The sequence below is a fragment of the Carassius gibelio genome, chromosome B3 (assembly GCF_023724105.1).
Source record: "Carassius gibelio isolate Cgi1373 ecotype wild population from Czech Republic chromosome B3, carGib1.2-hapl.c, whole genome shotgun sequence".
In the NCBI taxonomy this organism is placed as follows: Eukaryota; Metazoa; Chordata; class Actinopteri; order Cypriniformes; family Cyprinidae; genus Carassius; species Carassius gibelio.
In genome coordinates this window covers 9723754-9745718 of record NC_068398.1, presented here as the reverse complement: position 1 = coordinate 9745718, position 21965 = coordinate 9723754, and the positions used below count along the sequence as shown (strand labels likewise).

Here is a 21965-nt window from a genome sequence, read left to right as displayed (position 1 = left end):
ACATTTGTTCAATAATCATCTCAAATTTGTATCTCAATTTATCGTAACCTGGCACTAAACTGATCCACATTTGATATCCTCTGAGTCTTTTGTTATATGGTTTTGTTATGCATCTCCTAGATCTGGAAACTATAGTGTCATCATTCACTGTTACTGTGACACCATTTTTTGATGACTCAATAGCGGGACCCTCTTTCTGAAAAGAAAGTGAAAGGGTGTGTAAACCATAACGTCATCTCATCTGCTGCTTTCGAGGAGCCCCTATGAGTTAATCAGGACACACACTCGTTACCTCACATTACCCCCACAGTTTAAAATGCCTGAATATGAACTCCACTGTAACTGTCCCATCAAAACATCTTTAGTGATGGGCAAGGATGCTTTGTGTTTAAGTGGAGCATGGCATTTGTGTTTAAGTGGAGCATGGCATGCTAATTATTGCTTTGTCATTGAGAAAATCTTATAAAAGCCCAAATATACTGAAAATATGTAGTCAATATCCAACTTTGAATAAAACATAGCATCCCAATTGTTGACAACCATGTAAACATTACCTGTGCTATTGTATACTTTCACGATGCTATCAAGATAGTCAGCTTGCTGATAATTTGGGTATTTTGGTCAAATAAATTCTGTTCTTTATATGTAAAATACATACCCCTTATGAACATTAGCCATAGATTCATTAGAGTAAAGGTGTAGTAACCATGTTTTTTTTTTTTTTTTTTTTTTTTTTTTTGAGTACCATTTGTATAACCAGAGTTTTTTTAATTATGGTTATTGTACCAAAATCATGGATAAATTGTGGTTTAACTACAATAACTATAACTATAACTATTTCCCAGACAGCAAGCCATTTCGGCCCAGATCTGGCCCACATTTGGCACGCTTGGATTTCAGGCGGACCAGATGTGGGCCAGTTCTGGGACGAAATTGCTTGCTGTATGGGTTTGTCACTTTCCAAAGGTGTCCCTCAGGGGTCTGTTCTGGGACCTATTTTATTTTCCTTGTGTGTTTGATATTGCATGATATTGCATTTTCAGCATTTGATATTGTTCAGTTCTGTTTATGTCAGCTGGTTTTAAACACAGATAAAAATAGTTTAATGTTTTTTTTTCATATTCTGAAGTTATACCAAGTAATCTTTCTGACATTATATCATTCCAGGGAACACAAATAGAATATGTTGTAAGTTGTAAGTATCTGGGCATCCTATTTGACAGTCAGCTATCAGTATCTGCTACCTTCTTACCACTTTTGGATTATGGTGATCTGCTGTATGTGAATGCCCCAGGATATTAATACAACGCTACAGATGCTTTTTTGTGTTCATGGTCCCCCAACTCTTCTCCAAAATTCTAGAAAATATGTTAACTTCCATTCAGTTCCTAATTCTGACTAAGAAATTAAATCCAGGACACTCTGTGAACGAGATTTTTAATCTCAGAGAGGCTTTCCTGGTTAAAAGATAAACTCACCGGACACTTTATAATGTACATCTGTTCAATTGCTTGATAACACCTGTTCTATTGCCAATCACATGCCAGCAACTCAATGCATTTAGGCATCTAGATGTAGTAAAGACGACTTGCTGAAGCTCAAACCGATCTCTAAGGATTTAAGTCACTTGGAATGTGGAATGGTTGTTGGTGCCAGATTGGCTGGTCTGAGTATTTCAAAAATTGCTGATCTACTGGGATTTTCACACACATCCATCTTTAGGGTTTACAGAGAATGGTCCGAAAAAGAGAAAATATCCAGTAAACGGCAGTGTGGAAAATGCCTTGTTGATGTCAGAGGTCAGAGGAGAATAGGCAGACTTGTTAGAGATGATAGAAAGGCAACTGTAACTCAAATAATCACCCATTGCAACCAAAATATGCATATTACCATCTCTGAACGCACAACACGTCGAACCATGAAGTAGATGGACTACAGCAGCAGAAGACCACACCGGGTGCCGCTCCTGTCAGCTAAGAACAGGAAACAGAGGCTATAATTCACACAGACTCACCAAAATTGGACAATAGAAGATTGGAAAAACGTAGCCTGATCTGATGAGTCTCGATTTCTGCTGCAACATTCAGATGGTAGGGTCAGAATTTGGTGTAAAGAACATGAAAACATGGATTCATCCTGCCTTGTCTCAATGGTTAAGTCTGGTGGTGGTAGTGTAATGGTGTGGGGGATATTTTGGCACACTTTGTACCAACTGAGCATCGTTTAAATGCCACAGCCTGCCTGAGTATTGTTGCTGACCATGTCCATCCCATTATGACTCCAGTGTACACATCATCTGATGGCTACTTCCAGCAGGATAATGCACCATGTCACAAAGCTCAAATCATCTCAGACTGGTTTCTTGAACATGACAATGAGTTCACTTTACTCGAATGGCCTCCACAGTCACCGGATCTCAATCCAATAGAGCAGCTTTGGGATGTGGTGGAACGGGAGATTCGCATCATGGATGTGCCGCCGACAAATCTGCAGCAACTGTGTGATGCTATCATGTCAATATGGACCAAAATCTCTAAGGAATGTTTCCAACACCTTGTTGAATCTATGCCACAATACTTATACTTATTTAGTTTATTATATATTTGTTGTTTCCAAAAGTAGCCAAAAGTTTATTGAGTATTTCTCTCCGTATTCACTTTATTGGTAACTACAAAACTTTGTTTTCCCTTAACCATACCATGAAAAAAGTACAAATGGTCTTTCACATAACAGAATTGACATAAATACATTAATTTATACCAACAAACACCTTTTTGTGGGTTAAATTATTGCAGGTAATAATTGCAGGTTAGGCTACTAATGTTTTAATCATGTATCAGACCTTGACTGATACTGCTCTCAGACAATGTGCAAAAATGTATAAATGAATAAATAAAAACTGTGGAATAAATTGTGGAAAACTTCAAACTGAATTAACAGCTTGAATTTGGCTGAGATCGAATGAGACTGGCTTCATGACAAGGTTTATAATCCTACGCATTAATAACACTGCTTACAGAGAATCGGGGAAACAAAATGTGCTAATTCTACTGGTTCACATCACATCTATCCTGAGTGGGAGTTCCTCTTTTCTCTTTTTTTTCTTTTCTTTACATCTGTCAAGATTTTATGTGGCTGTTCCCCCTGAATTGGAAAAGGCCAGTCACCCTCATATTAGCCACCAATAGGTCCATGATGCTAATCTTACAGCCCACTCTTGCCAAAATCAGCCGTTATCCTCCTCCACAGGACAAGGAAGAAGCGCAGAAGCATTTCCGCTGTGTGTGCTTCTGCTGCTGAGGGGAATCTTTTCTTTCAGTGACGTCACCCGGACATTCATCAGCTTCTTTTAACATCTCATAATCTTCGTCTTCCTGAGATCACTTTCCTAACTTCTTTCTCACCCTATGTTGCCGAGAATGAAATTGAAATATGTTAATTTTATGTTTTTTTGTGTCTCGCTTTGTTCTGTGGTGTATAGAGGAAAAATCACTCTCAGTATTCATTTCACACATTTAATTTTTCCTTAATCTGAAAGGTCTCTCACCAGTCGCTGTGCTCTCAAACAGTAATTCAACAAAGCATCTCTGTCAAATCAGAGGCAGTGTGTAGTCAGGCAGGGGGTGGAGACTGAGGCCCTGTCACGTGAACTCCCATGTTTTGGCAGCAGAGGGCGCTGTTTTACTTAAAGTGATGGGCTCTGTGCCATTTTTAAGTGCTCACCTTTAAACTCTAATCCCTCCAGAGTGAGCACGCCAGTAAAATGAAGGATGTAGGGGACCAAAATAACTGTGTTTAGAAGGCCCCTCTGCATCATATTCCCATTTCAGAGGAGAACATGTCGCCTTTGGCTTGCTTAGTTGGGGACATTTATTTTGTGGTAATTGGGGGCTTGATTGCAGAGATAGTATTTGAACTGAACTGAGCTGGATGAAGCCATCACTGAATTAATGATTAACTGACTTTAACTGAACAATTGAGTGTTTACTATGGTCCTCTGTCAACACACTATTTTCACGTTTGACACCGTAAAGCTGCTTTGACACAATTTGTCTTATATAAAGCTGTGTATAACTAGAGGCTTGAATTCTGACAGGCCTGTTTTTTGTAGCAGCCAGGTTTCAGCACTTGTTCTAGATTCACCGTTCAATAAATCGGCCACAATTGCAAAGTATCATTTGGAGGTGGATGTATCCCATATGGAATGCAGCAATGGACCATCCGTTTTATTTATTTATTTATTTTTATAAAATGATAGTGCTGTCAAACAATAGATAAATAAAAAAATATAATGCATCCAAAAAAATAGGTATTGTTTACACAATATATGTGTTTCTTCTCTTTATTATTATTATGAATGTATAAATATACACACATACAGTATATATTTAGAAAATATATGTATTTACATTTTTATATTTGATATAATATACAAATATTTAATATATAAATATGTCACATATTTTATTTTTAAATATATACGCGCATGTGATTGTATTTATAGATACAAAATAAATATATACACAGCACACACATATATTATGTAAACAAAAACGTGCATGCGATTAATCATAATTAATCCGTTAACACTACTATAAAATGAAAAAAGTCAAACTTTTCTGTTTGTCGAAAGTCCTTAATTCAACCCCTTTTTTTTCTCTCACAAAAATTAAGTTCCTTTGTGTTAAGCTGTTGACTTTTTTTTTTGTTAAAAAAATATATTTTAATATATTATTTACTCTAAATTCTGTAGTTATTGTAGTTTCAACCCTATATGCTGTTGTCTGTATCTTCTAAAAATGTTGATTAGCTTTGCATGATCAGTAAACTGAAATGTATATTATGAATCAGATCTTCCCATTCACTGCAGCTCTCAGTTCTCACTCTTTATTGCACATTTTGAAACTGGCATTTGACATTCACACGAGAACAGATGGCATGTTGCTCTCAATGATCTTTGCAAAGCCAGCATGTCATGTTAAAGGTTCTGTTTTTTAATCTGAAATCAGTAATGACTTGAATTTAATTCTGTTCTTCACACAAAACTATCATACAGAGTCTGCTTTTACAATGATGATTGTAGACCAAATAGTGACTGAGATGACCTATACCCTTAAAAAAGTTTTTTTTTTTTTTTTTTTTTTTTTTGTGAATAAGACTAGTAACTGAATTTGAGTAATCATTGTTATTTTCAATGTGCAAAAGTGTTTTTTTATTTGTTAGTTTTTTTTTTTTTTTGCAATAACACCATCCTTGAAATAAGCAACACTTCTGATCTTAACGTTCAGTCTCTGTAAAGCAAAAATCACACATTTAACAGATACTATATAGTGGAAATTGAAAGGGCAGGAAAATCCAGTCAAACAACTTTCAGTTTCACCCTACCAAAACAGAAGAAAGGCTAACTATGCTAATGTGCACATACACTGGATCACACACACCCACAGGGGAACTATACACAACACATATGCACACATCAACACAAGAAAAGCACTTCAAGAAGACCATCCCATTCAGAATCAGTCCACGCAAAACCATTTCCGACATCACAATATCAAATATCATCTGACTATGCATAACCACCCAACTCTTTTCTGAAAGCGATAGTGTCATTAAAGTTTGGGCCTACCAATTTGCTTTGTCTAAACTGTGTAATGGCACATGTGCTGCTGCTGTGTTGGTTGGAATCTTCCATCAAGCTCGTTAGAGAAGCTTCAGTCTTCAGTCAGACAGATCTGAGTCAGCGAAACAGCCAAACTCGTACCTGTGTATGGGTAGCGTCCCCCACCCCCATTTCCTCTGCAGTTTACTAGCTCTGCTAAGAATACACAGCAGCGTGGGCGTTCACAGAGAAAAGCTTCTTAGAATAAGATAAAATAAAGCAGGTCCTGATTCAAACGATAAACGCAGCTGTGCGCACAACTGAGCATTTCTCCAAACTCATTTCACTGAAGTTCTTGAAATGGCCTTTGCTGCGGCGCGCTGATGTCATCTGACAGATGTGAACAGGTTGCACCTCAAAAAACATATGACTCAAGTCGCTCCGCACCGAGGAGATCAAAGGATAAGATGAGTAAGAAAAACATTTGCATTATGAATTAAAAAAACGAACTGCGAATAAAGCAAGATTTGAGTGCCACTGTAGTGGATGAGCAGGAAAAGGTCAAACCACAGCATTGTGGATCTGCATGCAAGTGACTAATAAACACAATGCATGTTATCTAACAGCACATAATGATGAGGTTTGCCGTAGCTTTATTTTGGGAAGGAAATGTATTCAAAATAGACAGTAAACATTCATTTAAAATACTCGAGAAAAGAAAAAAATGCTGCTGATGCAAAAAGATAATGAGCAGACAAATAAATGACTGCCCCTGTGCAGATCCAGATACATGAACTCCATTTATCTAATGTGAGATATATAATAATTATAGGGATATATATATATATATATATATATATATATATATATATATATATATATATATATATATATATATATATATATATAATATAGCTCCAAAATCTGAAACACAATTTTTGTGCTTTTATTTTGCAATAGCATAGTGACATAGTGGGAGTCAATGTTGCTGTATCAGGATGTTCAAACAAACTGAGCAGGTGTTTACTATCATCATTACAAAATGACAAACTTCAACTCTCTCAATGACTCTGTTTAATTGCAAAAAAAAAAAAAAAAAAAAATACAATCAATCTTTTGGTTCCCACTGTATGTGAGAAATATCTTCAAAAATACATATAATTTAATTAAATAAAAGAATAATAATACAAAAGTAAATTATAATATTTAAGATGTGCAAAGCAACATACAAAAGTAGATGCAATAGATTGCAGCAGTATTATTTTATATCCTGATGCAATGAAACATTCATGTTCATCTCCCACAACAGTTTTTATGATTATTAATTCAGACACCTGTTCCTCACAAAACAATTTATGCTAAATATGCCACACAGACTGTAAAGATCAAATTAAAATGAAGGATGTTATATATATACAGATATTAGTGCTGTCAAATGATAAATCACATCCAAAATAAAAGGTGTAAGAGTGTAATGTATATTTATAATGTATATAATGTGTGTATATATTTTAGAATTTATATATATATATATATATATATTAAATATATTTTATATAATTTAAATTATATGAATGTAAGCATATACATGTAAATACAATATTTTCAAAATATATACTGTATGTGTGTGTATTTATATATACATGATAAATATACCGTATTTTTCAGACTATAAGTCGCACCTGAGTATAAGTCGCATCAGACCAAAAATACGTCATGATGAGGAAAAAAACATATATAAGTCGCACTGGACTATAAGTCGCATTTATTTAGAACCAAGAGAAAACATTACCGTCTACAGCCACGAGAGGGCGCTCTATGTCTTCAGTGTAGACTACAGGAGAACTGAGCAGCATAGAGCGCCCTCTGGCGGCTGTAGACGGTAAAGTTTTTTTTTCTTGGTTAATTTCTCTTGGTTCATGTCAAATTAATTTTGATAAATAAGTCGCACCTGACTATAAGTCACAGGACCAGCCAAACTATGAAAAAAAGTGTGACTTATAGTCCGGAAAATACGTTACACAGAACACACACATATTATGCAAACAAAAACTTATATTTTGGATGCGATTTAACGTTTGGCCGCACTATAGTATACAGTATACATAGATATTGAAACTAGTAAGTACATTTCAGAAATAACTCACAAAGAAACAAGTAAAATAAAGAATTAAGTGTGAAAATGATATTTTGATTTGATTTCTTTGGTTGATTTACCACTTCAAAAAATTATTATTATTTTATTAAAATTATTAAACATTACAAGGTATATACTGTGTATATATACTTTTATATATATATAGAGAGAGAGAGAGAGAGAGAGAGAGAGAGATATCCTGTCCTGTATATCTATCCTATACAATGAACGTCTTATCTTAAAAGAACAAGAAAAAGTTTGATTCCTTCTTATTTAAGTGTCTAGTTTGTTTTCAGTTTTTCAGTTTTTTTACTTGAAAGGTACAGATTTAAAGGAGGACTAAGTATTGTGATTATTAATAGTTTAGTCTTCCATCAGATCTAGCTGTGAACTCGCACATTACTCAGATGTAAACAGTCTGACTGCAGAATCCATCTAAACCATGAACACACCAAAGTAGTTCTCAGCAGCATTGGACAACACCAGTGTACAGTTTTTCACCCTGACAAAGACAGCGTCTCCTTTGTACAGATGAAACACCCCACTTAGGAAGCTGTTATCGATGGTCCTGGACCCGGTGGGTTTAGGACGGAACCTGGAGGACTGAAGAAGCAGAATCTCGTTCCCTGCATATCGATGTGTTTCCCAGACTACAGAGTGGCTGAATACGATCTTGTCCTCCTTGAAGTTGATCTTAGAGTAGATGGAATAATATCCTTCTTTCTCTATGATGAGTTTGCCCTCATTTGCTTTGTGTTTGACATGGTAAAGAATGGACTGATGATGCTCATGCCACAGCACGACTCCATTTACAGGTTCCTGGCCAGCTAAAAGAGAGGACAGCAAGAGCGTCATATACGTTAGCTCTCACATTTTTCCAAACTCTTGAATGATCCCATGTTTAAATTTTGTCATGCAAATACGGTGGATAGTGAAGTAAGACCAGGTGATCGGCATACATGCAGACTTTTGGTGAACCGAATTGTTCCCATACTTCTATTTGTACTAATTCATTTCTTCTGACTTGGGAAGTATTGACAGTGAATAGACATTGGATTGCTAGTCACTGATTGTAATTGATGACAAATAAACTAAACCTAGCATCTAAAAAAATAAACTTACTTGTCAGTTGTGCCATTGGTTTTGAGGGCTTCATTTCTCCAAGCGGTTTTTGTTTGGGCGTTAGAGCATGTTCTTTCTCTGCGATATTCCAAAAATAAATAAACAAAGTCTCATAGGTTTAAAGTGCAATCATATGCCATGTTTGCCAAGAATAAAAGGTGCAATGCATCAGCGTAAACTTGTCGCTCTTCAGACTATAGCGCTATCTTTACCTTGTTTCCTCATGCCAATCTGTGGTTCAGCTGGAAGTGTCTGCGGAAGATTAAAAAAAAGAATCTTACATTTATGAATCTTTCATATTGATTGAAGAGTCTGCAAAACCTTTTGAGGTTTACCACCTCAGAGATACTACAATGATGCTGTTGCAACATGGGTTGCTGTTGCATCAGTTGTGGCAAATTCCTGCAGTTTGGTTGATTTAAAAAAACAAACAAACAAACAAAACAGAATTTCAACATCAACATCAGGTCAAACTCACATTCTTCTGCCTTGAGTTCCAACATCCAACAGTCTAACATTCATCAAACAACCGACTTACAGTCTCCGCCCTCTTTTCTTTCCGATAATCCATTTAATTTAGGTGTACATCACAATACTGAAGAAAAGATCTGTCACTTCTTCAGTACAAGTCAAGTCACCTTTATTAGTGCTTTATACAATACAGATTTTGGCAAAGAAAGCAAGGAAATTCTAAAGAGCAACAATTATGTTTGGTTGGTTGCACGTGTACCATTAAAATATGAAAACAGTAATGTGAAATTATCAAGCTATACACTACTAATATGCAAAGCAAAAAAAAAATGTATTAATAAAAAAAAAAATGTTAGTATGATTATTTGTATTTTAAATAATAAGGCTTGGAACGCAGTTGCGTTTGCCCCAGATATCTTATTTGTGTCACAATGCAGATCATATCAGATAAACCTGTTGCGGGTTGTTCAAGACCTATTTTCTCATGACTGCATTTGTTGGGTCTAGATCAGGTAACCACAGCACGCAATGTGGTTTGAGCACCAGCTGTCCAGCTACATTTCTGCAAGTTTCTTGTACGGCGAGGAGCCTGACGGAAACATCTTCCTCTACATACAGTCCGTTTTCACAGATAAATGAGTGAAATTCTTTTGTTTCACATTATATTATCAGCATTATCATATTGTGAAATATGAACATCATCTACGAATTGTGTATTTTCGTAATGTTTGGAGGATATTTACTTCCCATGACAGTATATGGCTGTGTGTGTGTGTGTGTGTGTGTGCTCTTGTTTTTGTGACATCAGGACACAACTCTGTATAATGACATGGGTATGACACAGGTATTAAAAGGAGAGGGTGTCTTATGAGGACATAACCCATGTCCCCATGTCCCCATTTTTCAAAAGGCTTATAAATCATACAGAATGAGTTTTTTTGAGAAAGTAAAAATGCACAAGGTTTCCTGTGAGGGTTAGGGTTAGGTGTAGGGTTGGTGAAGGGCGATAGAATATACAGTTTGTACAATAAAAAACATTACGCCTATGGGATGTCTCCACTTTTCACAAAAGCAAACGTGTGTGTGTGTGTCTGTGTGTGTGTGTGTGTGTGTGTGTGTGTAAATGTATTTACTCTATGTTTGGAGCAAATGTAGAATATATATATATATATATATATATATATATATATATATATATATATATATATATACATACATACTCACTCTCTAAGCTGCATTATTTGATAAAAAAAAATACAGTAAAAACTGTAATATTCTTGAAATGTAAAATAACTGTTTTCAATTTCACATGATCTTTCAGAAATCACTCTAATATGGGGATTTGCTTCTCAGGAAACATTTCTCATCATTATCACCATTGAAAACAGTTGCTGCTTATTTTTGTGAAAACTAATACTTCTTTTCATAATTCTTTGATGAGTAGAAAGTTTAAAAACACAGCTTAAATATATATGTACACAGTTATAGTTATAGCTTATTGATTCCGATAACTAGAGGTAGCTAAAAGTGATAAACCACGATGAGGTCAACAACCAAATAACATAATCTACTGTGTATTCTTCATATAAAAGAGAAACAGAAGACAGGCAAGACATGAGAAATGATTAAACTGATAAAAAGCAGCAATGATCTAAAAAGAAGAACTGATGAACAACTGAGATTGATGAACTGAGATTAGATCAACTGATAGTGTGAGTGAAAGACTGATGCTGAATGAAAGTACACAAGACAGCGATGCTTCAGAAAGTTGGACCAAATGGTACTTACAGAGTTTTCTTTTGATGTGAACAGATGGTAGATGAAGCAGGCCTCCACAGCCATGCCACACAGAGCCACACAAACCAGGATCACCAGAAGAGTCTGGATCACATCCTTACGCTGTCTACGGCCCGGCTTGGGGGGCAGCGGAGGGGGCTTCATTTTACTGTCCACCACGAATACTGAAGGATACGACACTTTACCCGTAGCCATGTGCGCGCACACACCGTCTCTGGCCACTTCAGAGATGACGACTGCACATCCAGAGAGGTGCAAGAAGACCCAGTGCAACGCAGTGAGAGCAAGACCCACAGTGAGAGTGAAAGATAAACATCACTCACAAAGCCCACAGATGGGCGGACGGATGTATCAAAGGAAAAAAAAAGACAAAGTCAGACCACTCTCAAAATCTCCTGTACTATCATTTCAAGTGACAGGTAAAGTCAAATCTGCAAGTTTGAGAAATGTGGGATGAAATAAGTGCTATATTTAAATCGAATTTTTCTAGCTTTTGAAACGAGGGAAAGAAATTATCGGTGATAAAATGTCACATCTTTTGTCTTTCGGAATGTGAAATATTCCATTTGAGTGGGTTGGAAGTGGAATATTCATAAATGGGAATCAGAAAAGACGTGGAACACACAAATGCCTACACAAGAAGAAAAATGCACGTTTAGGGCCATGCAACAGGCCCACCCATTCACACCTTCCTCTCTCCTGTGCATCAGCTCTCAGCCACAGCTTCCCCTACTCTATACAACACACACATATTCTCACACACTTCTCAGCTATAGTAACGTTTTAGGTAACTTTGCTGTAGGAAAAAGAAACACAAAAGAGCAGTGATACTCCGTACAAGCTGATGTGGTCTTCTTTCTCATCCTTATATTTAGAACAATAACCACAAGTATAGTTCAGCTGACAGAAATAAAAATGCAGAGTAGTAGACTGAGAGAGAGCGAACTATCTCACATTCAGTCCTTGCGTACTTTTGATTTCATGCATTAGCTCGTGACACATGAAACCGATATCAAAGAGCTAGCTGTGATGAAATATGACTGTGTTGTCACCTGCGTCTGGGCCAAAAAGTTGCTCTTGAACACACGTCAAAGACTACATCCAAAGGTCAACTAGCATGTACGTTCTGCACCTGCGCGAGAGGAAACAACTCTACCAATGGGGGCAGTAGTCTGCATTTGTCATTCAAAGAAGGAAAGTGAAACCAGAGATTATTTTAATAAAGGGAGATTAGAGGGTCTGTATTGTACTTGGATCACATGTGCCATAATAACCAATCACATTACAGCTTTAACGTAATTTACTTTATGTCAGAGTGTACGACACTCGTTTTCAGATATTATAGGCATGAATGGGAAGTGTGTCACAAATAGTCAGTGACTTCAGTTATAAAACTGCTCTTTTTTTTGTGGTAAACTTTACAGATATTTAAATCCAGAAGTAATGCTTAGTGAAAAACAAGCTCAACATTAGCAGATACGCTGTCAATTCAAATTATAAGCTGTTTGCTCTTAAAAGCTGTTTACTCAACATAGTGAAGCCTCTCTTCCATTGACATCCATTCAAAACAACGCCCTCTGGTCTCCATTCCGCTAGCATTAGCCGTTACACTTTTTTTGGCTAATGGTTGCAGGCTTGTCTTTTATTGGCTTTTGTGAAACTAAGGACTGCGGCTTTACGAACATCATCGCTTCCTTATCTTTTCAAATGGTTTTCAGTTTCTTCCTTACAAATGTCCATGTCATTATTAAAGTAGTTGCATATTGTAATGCTCAGGTGAGCCGATGTAATGAAAAATCATTATATGTGTGCACTCATGGATTGTTTGTTTGCTTGCTTCAGGGTGTTTTTAAGGGGTTCCTATAACTATTGGCGGAAGTACCCACTTTTTGGCATATTCGCACTGCAGGAAGTTGATTGGTTGAACATTGAATGCATGCCATACAAAACACTAGCATCTTCCATTTGTGGCCTTATGGTTTGAGAGTCAGACTTGTAGCCCAAAGGTTACAAGTTTGAGTCTCGGTACTGGCAGGGATTGTGGGTCGGGGGGAGAGTAAATGACTAGTGTTCTCTTCCACCTTGAAAACCACAACTGAGGTGAGACCCTTAAGCAAGGCACTGAAAAAATGTCTGCCCATTGCGAGTGTGTTCATGGTGTGTGTGTGTGTGTGTGTGTGCACTTGAATGGGTGAAATGCAGAGCATAAATTCCAGGAATGGGACACCATACTTCAGCACACGTCACTTAGATAGCTAAAGATGGACCAATGCTGAAGTCCAGATATTTCTGTCCTCCATCCTACAGCTATTGACACTGTTGAATGCGAAACTTAAATTATTATTGCCAAATTTGAACAACTGCTGATGGTGTGGAAGACAGCAAAAAACTGAGCTGACAGACGCTAAACGACGGCTGACCGTCTGTTCAATGCGTTGAGGCCTTGAAAGATAGTAGTATTTACACACATTTATCTAGCAGGGTCTTACCATGGACTTCTTATTAGAGATACATACATAATGTATATTTAACCCTTAAAAACCATAAATAATTACAATATTAATATCAGCTCAATGTTCTTACTTGACATGCAAGAGCAAAACTTAATAGTTCTTGTGTGTCGAGCAAACATTTAGATGATGAAAGCTAGTGATCATATAAAGTGATTGTGTCTCTTCAGAAAAATGATGGACAAAGGATGGACAAAAATGATGCAGGAATATTACAAATATCTTCTTGTCTGTTTCAAAGCTGAACAAAGTGAGGAACGATATGAGGGTGAGTAAATGATAACACAATTTCCCTTTTGAGTTAACTATCCCTTTAATAAGTCCAGCATTGTAATTTTTTGACAAACTTCACTATTCACTTCAAAGCCAAGCAAGCATGGCCTATAATATGAGGATTTGTATAATCATCCAAATTACAGTAGTTCCTGGGGTGATTGTTGATCAAGATAGATGAAACTAAATAAAAATGGCAACAATATTCAAGAGTTCAGATGCAAAAGCCCCAAGTCCCATCTAAAATTTTCTTCTAAAATGAGCATTTTATATCCCTACATTTATGTTCAATTACTTGACTTTAATTGCATAGAAAAGAACCTATACACGTTAAAGTAAAATTTTCATTGCCATTAAAGTAAAATTACTAAACCTAAAGCCTGATTAAAAAAAAGCTAATTTTAGAAGGCACTTTTGCATCTGAACTCTTCAATTCATTGTATCCACTTGATAAAAGATCCTTTATAAGTTTGTTAGTTTTATAGTTATAATTGATTTGTATTTTTTTCCAAAACATTACAGAGATGTTCAGCATTATACCGCCATACAGAACATGGTTCTGGTTCTGGTCACATTTCAATTATGTTTTCCCCTTATAATATTATAACATTCACAACTGGGAGCGTAGCAGAAAGGTTTTTGTCACTAACATTAGTACAGCAACGACGCACTATACAACCATTTTTGACAAAACGTCAAAATAAATAAATAAATAAAACCAAGACTACGAAATTTGTGCTCGCTCACATTTAGCTACTTCTACAAGCTTCTTATAGAATTAGATACAAATAGACCAATTATAAAAAACCTTATGAAACCATTATGATAACATTATCAGAACATGCGCGCGTTGAATCCTGACGTCGGAACACAGTGGACAAATCAACGAGGCTGTATGCGCGTTTTACGCGACGCGGGAAAACTACTACGCGTTCATTATCCGCGAAGCTATCAAACTTCACACGCGGCTGATTGTCGCCGCAATTTCACAAGAGTCCAAACAAAGCTCTTGCAGTGTATAAGGCGATGATAGCGTCCTAGCGTTGTCGCGCCGCTCGAGTGCAGACGGGCTGCTTGAAACTGCTGCTCGAGTGTGTTTCTGAAGAGCAAAGACATGGAGCGGTGTAAAGAGAGGCGTCTCGTAGTGTGTTTGCTACTCTTTCTGACGCTCCGCGAGGATTTGGGATTCGCATTCAGACAGAATAAGGACACCGAGTTCACTTTCCTTTTACCTCCAGGAGCAACCGAGTGCTTCTTCCAAACAGCCACTAAGAGCGGCAGCATGGAAGTGGAGTACCAGGTCAATGAAAAACATTTTAAGTATTTCAGTTATTTAATTGCAATGACCTTAAATGATGAAAACTTATTGGAAATGACTCGAGAGGCAACACCAGTCAGAAAGTTGTTAAATGTTAATTGCAATGTTATTTATTGTTAGCAAGTCTAAAATCTATTTTTTTTTGTGTGTTCTATCTTTTGCTTTATGATTTATATATATATATATATATATATATATATATATATATATATATATATATATATATAAGTAAGGTTCTTATTAACTACTGCATTACTTTGCAGTTTTGCTTGACAGTAATGACCAGGAAGTAGCAGGACATTTCCTCTCACAAGTGCATGTTTTGGTCAAAGTGCATTGATATGAATGACTGTACTTATGAATCATAAGTGATCACATGCTAATATAACATGAACAGTCTGTGTATGGTTTGGTTTCATGTGTGTGGTTCTTCTCTACAGCTCTGGTGGGACGTTCAATATTATTGACGTCAGAGTCAATTGAATACAAAGGGGTTAAGCAATCCTCATTCAGTCCTGTTTACTCACAGAAGCTACTGTCTTTTAGTTATTGGAGTCCAGCCCTGTGCTGTGACCTTTTTCTGAAGGTTCACTGTACCTCGTGTCTGGGGTGTGTTTGTGGAGCCATGCAGCTTTACGTTAAAAACAGGCACAGCTGCAGGACAGCTGACCCGGCCAAAAGCTCATTCCATCTGCTGGAAGGATCACAATGTCTCTAGTGCTACATGGTTACTGTTTGCCTTGCTTTATCTCTAGCAACAGCACACTGAATCCTCAATGGGCTGCTTTATCAGTCTGTGGAAGATAGGAGACCTCTAATTTGAATTTTAAATTTATATATGTGTATTTTTGCACTCATATGCATGTCACATTAAAGAAATAAAATGTGGGTTGTGAGTGCTGTTTCATTTATCAGTCACCCTGGCATTAACCCATATGTGTTGTCTGCAGGTCATTGCAGGCTCAGGGCTGGACGTCGGCTTCACACTGATCTCCCCGCAAGGATATAGATTGGTCTCCGACTTCAGAAAATCAGATGGCATACATACGTGAGCTTCACATCCCATAGTGCACAAAGCTGAAACCTTTACTCATAGTTTTGGACTGTCATAACCCACAGTATTTGCATGTCCTCTGCTGCAAAATTGCATGCTGTCTGCTGCTGCAGGGCTGACACACGACTGAATTTACAGAAAACAGTTGCCTGCTTACAGAACTGGTTGCATAACCAGGTTACCAGTCAAATTAAAAGTTTTATCAAATTAAAAGCCTACTTAAAGGGTTAGTTCACGCAGAAATGTAAGTTCTGTTATTATTTACTCTAATATCATTCCAAACCGGTTTGTATGGAAGCTTATTTCCATCACAGAATAAAACTATTGAAAAGATAATTGTGACTTTTTATAACACAATTCTGACTTTGAAATGCGAGCTAAAAACTTTTTTTTCCCCCTGACTTATCAGTGTTATTCTCAGAATTTTGAGTTCTGTCTGTACATTGTGCAATTTGTACTCTTTTTCTTGGAATTTTGCGTTTATAACCTCACAATTTTGACTTTCTTAATTCTGAGTTCACATCTAACAATTCAGACTAATTATTATTTTATTCTTTTTATGTAGATTTTACACTTTGACTTTGTTTCTCTCACTTTATATCTTGCAATTCTGACCTTTTTTTCCCTCAGAAATGAGAGAAATGTAAAGTCAGAATTCCAATGAAACAAGTCAAAATCGTTCCAGAAATGAGCTTCCACTGGTTTGACTATGAACACAAAATATATTGAAATTTGTTACCAAACAGTTTAAGTGATAGACTTTTATATGGACTTCTATTGTGCGGATTGTATTTTTGGATCTAATATTTCACAAGCCGTGACATTCTAGTAATCTTTGTGTGTGTCGGGGGTTTTCTGTCAGAGTGGACCCCACTGAGGAGGGCGACTACAGGATTTGCTTTGACAACAGCTTCAGCCATATTTCAGAGAAGATGGTGTATGTGGAGGTGATCGTGGATGGACCAGAGGAGGACGATGAGGATGATGAAGATTGGGCTGCTCTGGCTGAACCGGAGGACTTGCTGGAGTACAAATTGGAGGATATCAGGGTACACCAATCACACAGCACTTCATTCATTTGCCTATAGTTTACAGTTCGTATTATTGTAGGATGTACATGTGGATTATGTGTATGATAAATATCAAATCATTACTAGAACATTGTATTTAATTGTATTCACTGCATTGTGAAAAAAACTATTAAGCTCTAAAAAGGTTCTGATAACATTTTCATCCAACTTACTGTACATCAGATGACCGATAAGCTTTTGCAGTAAACAAACCATACATTATATTGGTGCTGTAAGGTTTCTTAACTCTGTAAGACGTGACGTAGAAAAAAAAGAAGTATTAATTGATATACCAAGCCTTTATGGCTCATAAAATATCATATAGGAGAATATGGAGCTCAAACTAAGCAACAATGTGCAATTTGGCCCAGTTGCTAATATTTATATAGACAAAAAGATGAAATTCTGATAGCTTGTAATGTACATCGAGATCTTTTTAACAACATAAGAGACTACTTGCATAAAATGCATATAAATATTAGGCCTAAAAAAAAGTGTAAAATTAATAATCAAATTGCGTTTTCCCCCCAAATTTTTACAAGATTTTTCTAAGAAACCTAAGCCAGTCCAGTACGTGTTCATCTTGAAATATTACTAACAACATAGAAGTTATTCTCAAGTTCCTGTGATATAGAATTAGCAAATATTATCACAACCTGAAAGTAGATGATTTTCCAGTTAAACTTAAAGCCCTTTTACTTGCTAACAAGTACAAGCTATCAGTCAGACAACAAAAGGCATGTAGTAGACTTTGTACTACAGGTTTTTCAGGTTATGTTTGGATTATTTTGATCATTTGAATGAAATTTGCAAATCAAATAGTTTACAGTAGGCTTTATTAAAGTTGAAGAAAAGCTCTCAGGCTGGTATTTTCACATTAGTGCCAGAACATTTTTTAAATGGTGGAATGCAGTTAAGAAAATGATTTTCAGTTCAGATCTTCCTGGTTTTGGCACTTATCATCTTCAGCCAAAATGCATTGTTTCAAAATGTTTTGTGGGAAGCTATAGCTTCACTCATGTTTTCTCATTGTGTCGCACAGGACACAATGGATGCCGTGCACAAGAATCTGGAGCGAAGCCGTCAGCTACAGACGACGTTGCGGGCGTTCGAGGCTCGTGACCGTTACCTGCTGGAGGATAACCTGTGGCGGGTTTCCTTCTGGTCCAGTGTCAGTCTGCTGGTCATGGTCAGCGTGGCCCTCGCCCAGATCTACACGTTACGCAGATTATTCAGTGACAAACACAAAGTATGCACATAGCACAGATGAACTGGAGAAGGACGATGCTGGAACACTGTATGCTGGACTAATGGATTCCGTAAATGAAGACATGTGGAAACTCAGCTCCAAGAAATATCCCACAAGTTTATGTTAGAATTGAAGTGTTTGGAGCTATCAGTGAATCTGACCATTTTTAATTCTAAGAGTTTTCTGTAGAAGTGCTAACACTAAACTTACTTGAAGTATATAAAAAAAAAATTGAATGTAATTTTGTACTTGACTTTTAAAACACTGTGGTTTAAATAATTTATGAGACTTCTAAAAAAAAAAAATAACATTGCGATTAACATTTCGCATGGATTTACACTGCAGGAAAATAAAAATCCAAGGGAACGTTTTGCATTGAATGGATTATTATTCAGCACATTAGCATCTCATTTGGAACAAACGCAGCTCAGTCGTATGTGGCCTAGCAAGTGCAAATGCAAAATGAATTTAAAACTCATCTGGGTTATTGAGGTTACATTTCAAGTCATTTGCTAACTGCGATGAATTGAGTTATTGCTGTAGTGTGGGAATCAGAATCGCGTTGTGTCATAACAATACTTCAAGATTGTTGCCATTAATCTCCTTGTTTTCTACAGGTTAATCTGTAGGTTAGTGTTTCTTATATTCTTCCATCACCCTGCAATAATATACAAATATCCTCATTAAACAACAAGCCTAGTAAACATTTTGTACAGCCATATTCATTACAAACTAAATAAGAGTCCCTAGAGTTCAATGAAACAATACACAGACAGAATGCTCATATATTCATCTTGCATCTTTTATTCAGTAGACATTTGGAACTCAGGTCATCACTTGTAAATCAACTTTTGCAAGTTGGTTCACGTTTTTTCTCAAGCAATCATATTCTGGTCCTGATCTGGCAGGAGCCACCCGCTCCTATAAACTGCAAATGGATGCCTTGGATGCCTTCAGCTTCGATGTTATATATCATTGCTCACAAGATACTCTCTACTGTTGGGAACTTTGCAATTAGTTGAATTGGAACATTCGAAGCTGCTGATCATTCGCATTTCTTAGAATCAATACAGTAAACTGTGCTATCACTGTGCTGCCACTTTACAAAGTGGAACGCACTTCAAAATGGCAGCATGGGTTCCTCTGAGAGGAAGTGCTTCGGAAAGTCTTAAAGTCAAGTGGAACGCACCTCCCGTAGTCCCCTGATGTATTTTCGGTGACCAAAACCTGGAAATAAGTTTGCGTTTTAAACCTTCCATTTCCATCGTACTGAAGGTTTTTTGAGTAGGTTTTTGGTTGAAATAAAGTCTGTGGTGAGAAACTCATGTTCACACGTTTTATTCAATGCCATAAAATACATAAGTAAATACACAACTGGTTAAATGGGACTAGATGGTTGTTGGGAACATAAATGTCATCACACCAACTCATCTATTCACTAGCATAATGGCGTTGAAGTCATGTGACCCTGGTGTAGTTTGTTTATAGCCTATGTTTAGTTTGTACATTACGTGATTGTGTTTAGGCTTTATCGTTCAGTTTGTTCATGTGTGACAAGTTTGAACCAAATGTGTAAGAATCAAATTCTGTTGGTAACAGATCTTATTTTCTAATCCAAAACAAAAGCCAATGGGAAAATCACATTTGGTTTTTGTCAAGGGGGAACCAGGGTGACTCAAACTTATGGGTTGGCCTACAAAAAATATTATATGTCATCAATGCAGCAGCACTCTATTTCTTCTTTTCTTTTGTAAAAAAAAAATTCAACGTTTGGGGGGAAAAAGTTAATTTTGCTTTTAATATACAAAATCAATGACTATAGCCAATAATTTTTTTGGTCAATATTTCAGATTCACCATCATTCATACAGTACTTCATATCTGGTTTTAGATTAAATTCAAAGTTTGTAATGTTGCATTTCTGAGCTAGTTTGATTCAGTTCAACACTTTTATTTATTTAATCTATGGTGAAACCTAATGAGAAAAACTACCTCTAGAACCAAGACTATTACAAAAAAGGTAGGTCAGCACCTTTTCACATCAAGAGAGGAAAGTTCAAACAAGACTGTGTAATACCTAGAAGAATCTCATCTTTGGTTCATTATTTAAATCACATAGAAACATTGAAGTTGACTTTTTTTCCAATCCAAACTGATTGGTCCTTTGATATCCTATTGATATCCTCTGAAAGCAGGCATCCTGTCCTCATGGTTCAGAGCAGCTGTATGGTGATTCTTCTTCACTGCACCGGATCAGCTTCAGCTTCACCACTGGTTCTCTGGCCGTCGTGGAGGTGGACGTCTGTTCAACAACCGCAGCCAAAAGCACAGATCAGCAGTGAAACTTTCATTTGTGCGCTGTACATAGTGAAATATGTAGGTTTACAGTAACTCAGCAGGCTCTGATCTCTACCCAGTTTTAGAGTAGATTATTATCTAAAAAGTTGTAGGTATACTATTCACTTGTGTAGAAACCGCTGATTTTGACAGAAAAGCTGCTAAATATGAGCCTTGCATTACTCATCAGGTCACATGCTGATAATAAAACAACACTAATCTTTAGTCAGATGCAGTCTTCCATGATGACATAAGACTTATTCTCTCTCTCTTTATAGTTCCACTAAGGAAAGTGCTCATGAGTCATACATAAAAGGTCAGCCTTTTTTCTTTTCTTTTTTTTACAGAGGAAGAAGTGGTAATGAAGCCACGTGGTTCTAAATCCTGTTCTTGAGACCTTCAACTCTGCAAATGTGACTCATGAGCTCATTACATGCTCCTGTGCTGTGCTCAATTCCGATTGACACTGCTTCACAGTATCCATGATTTATCAATTAGTGCATGTTAAAAGTAAACACTTGTGCTATGACTTTGTGATTTTCTGGAGGTTCCCTTTCAACATTTTCAGTTGAAAAGTGAGGGTAATGCGACTGTAACCTATGCAGCCTAGAAATGAGTAACGGCTTGATTCAAAACCATAAGATTAGATGAACACATTTCTAATGGTATTGCATGGATATACAGTATTGTTCAAAATAATAGCAGTACAATGTGACTAACCAGAATAATCAAGGTTTTCCGTATATTTTTTTATTGCTACGTGGCAAACAAGTTACCAGTAGGTTCAGTAGATTCTCAGAAAACAAATGAGACCCAGCATTCATGATATGCACGCACTTAAGGCTGTGCAATTGGGCAATTAGTTGAATTAGTTGAAAGGGGTGTGTTCAAAAAAATAGCAGTGTGGCATTCAATCACTGAGGTCATCAATTTTGTGAAGAAACAGGTGTGAATCAGGTGGCCCCTATTTAAGGATGAAGCCAACACTTGTTGAACATGCATTTGAAAGCTGAGGAAAATGGGTCG

General features: G+C 36.7%; 3 protein-coding genes across 3 annotated transcripts in view; 1 reads left to right on the top strand and 2 right to left on the bottom strand.

Annotated features, from left to right (window-relative positions):
* Positions 1 to 6659: 6659 nt before the first annotated feature.
* On the bottom strand, positions 6660 to 11777 carry LOC127951878 (tumor necrosis factor ligand superfamily member 14). The gene is made up of 4 exons (XM_052549962.1): positions 11121 to 11777; positions 9074 to 9113; positions 8862 to 8939; positions 6660 to 8566 (listed from the first exon to the last, which is right to left on the bottom strand). Exons 1-4 carry the CDS (start codon positions 11322 to 11324, stop codon positions 8175 to 8177), a joined length of 714 nt encoding a protein of 237 aa, XP_052405922.1. The 5' UTR covers positions 11325 to 11777; the 3' UTR covers positions 6660 to 8174.
* Positions 11778 to 14758: 2981 nt separating this feature from the next.
* LOC127953852 (transmembrane emp24 domain-containing protein 1-like) lies at positions 14759 to 18973 on the top strand. The gene is made up of 4 exons (XM_052553192.1): positions 14759 to 15212; positions 16181 to 16278; positions 17147 to 17333; positions 18397 to 18973. The coding sequence occupies exons 1-4, from the start codon at positions 15027 to 15029 to the stop codon at positions 18613 to 18615; spliced, it is 690 nt and encodes a 229-aa protein (XP_052409152.1). The 5' UTR covers positions 14759 to 15026; the 3' UTR covers positions 18616 to 18973.
* Positions 18974 to 19441: 468 nt separating this feature from the next.
* The window catches only part of LOC127953849 (dynamin-2), a 44275-nt gene continuing 41751 nt past the window's right edge, over positions 19442 to 21965 (bottom strand). The window contains exon 21 of the mRNA XM_052553188.1: positions 19442 to 20904. Coding sequence (XP_052409148.1) covers positions 20868 to 20904 — 37 coding nt within the window. The 3' untranslated portion in view covers positions 19442 to 20867. The remainder of the gene's footprint in view (positions 20905 to 21965) is intronic.

What these genes read in the sequence shown, in the direction of transcription:
- LOC127951878 (XM_052549962.1), bottom strand. Translation starts at nt 11,324, where the DNA reads ATGGCTACGGGTAAAGTGTCGTATCCTTCAGTATTCGTGGTGGACAGT. An exon ending in TCACATCAAAAGAAAACTCT is followed by an intron (nt 9,114 to 11,120) that starts GTAAGTACCATT and finishes AATCTTCCGCAG; the next exon opens with ACACTTCCAGCTGAACCACA. An exon ending in ACCAATGGCACAACTGACAA is followed by an intron (nt 8,567 to 8,861) that starts GTAAGTTTATTT and finishes CCTCTCTTTTAG; the next exon opens with CTGGCCAGGAACCTGTAAAT.
- LOC127953852 (XM_052553192.1), top strand. Translation starts at nt 15,027, where the DNA reads ATGGAGCGGTGTAAAGAGAGGCGTCTCGTAGTGTGTTTGCTACTCTTT. An exon ending in AAATCAGATGGCATACATAC is followed by an intron (nt 16,279 to 17,146) that starts GTGAGCTTCACA and finishes GTTTTCTGTCAG; the next exon opens with AGTGGACCCCACTGAGGAGG. An exon ending in ACAAATTGGAGGATATCAGG is followed by an intron (nt 17,334 to 18,396) that starts GTACACCAATCA and finishes TGTGTCGCACAG; the next exon opens with GACACAATGGATGCCGTGCA.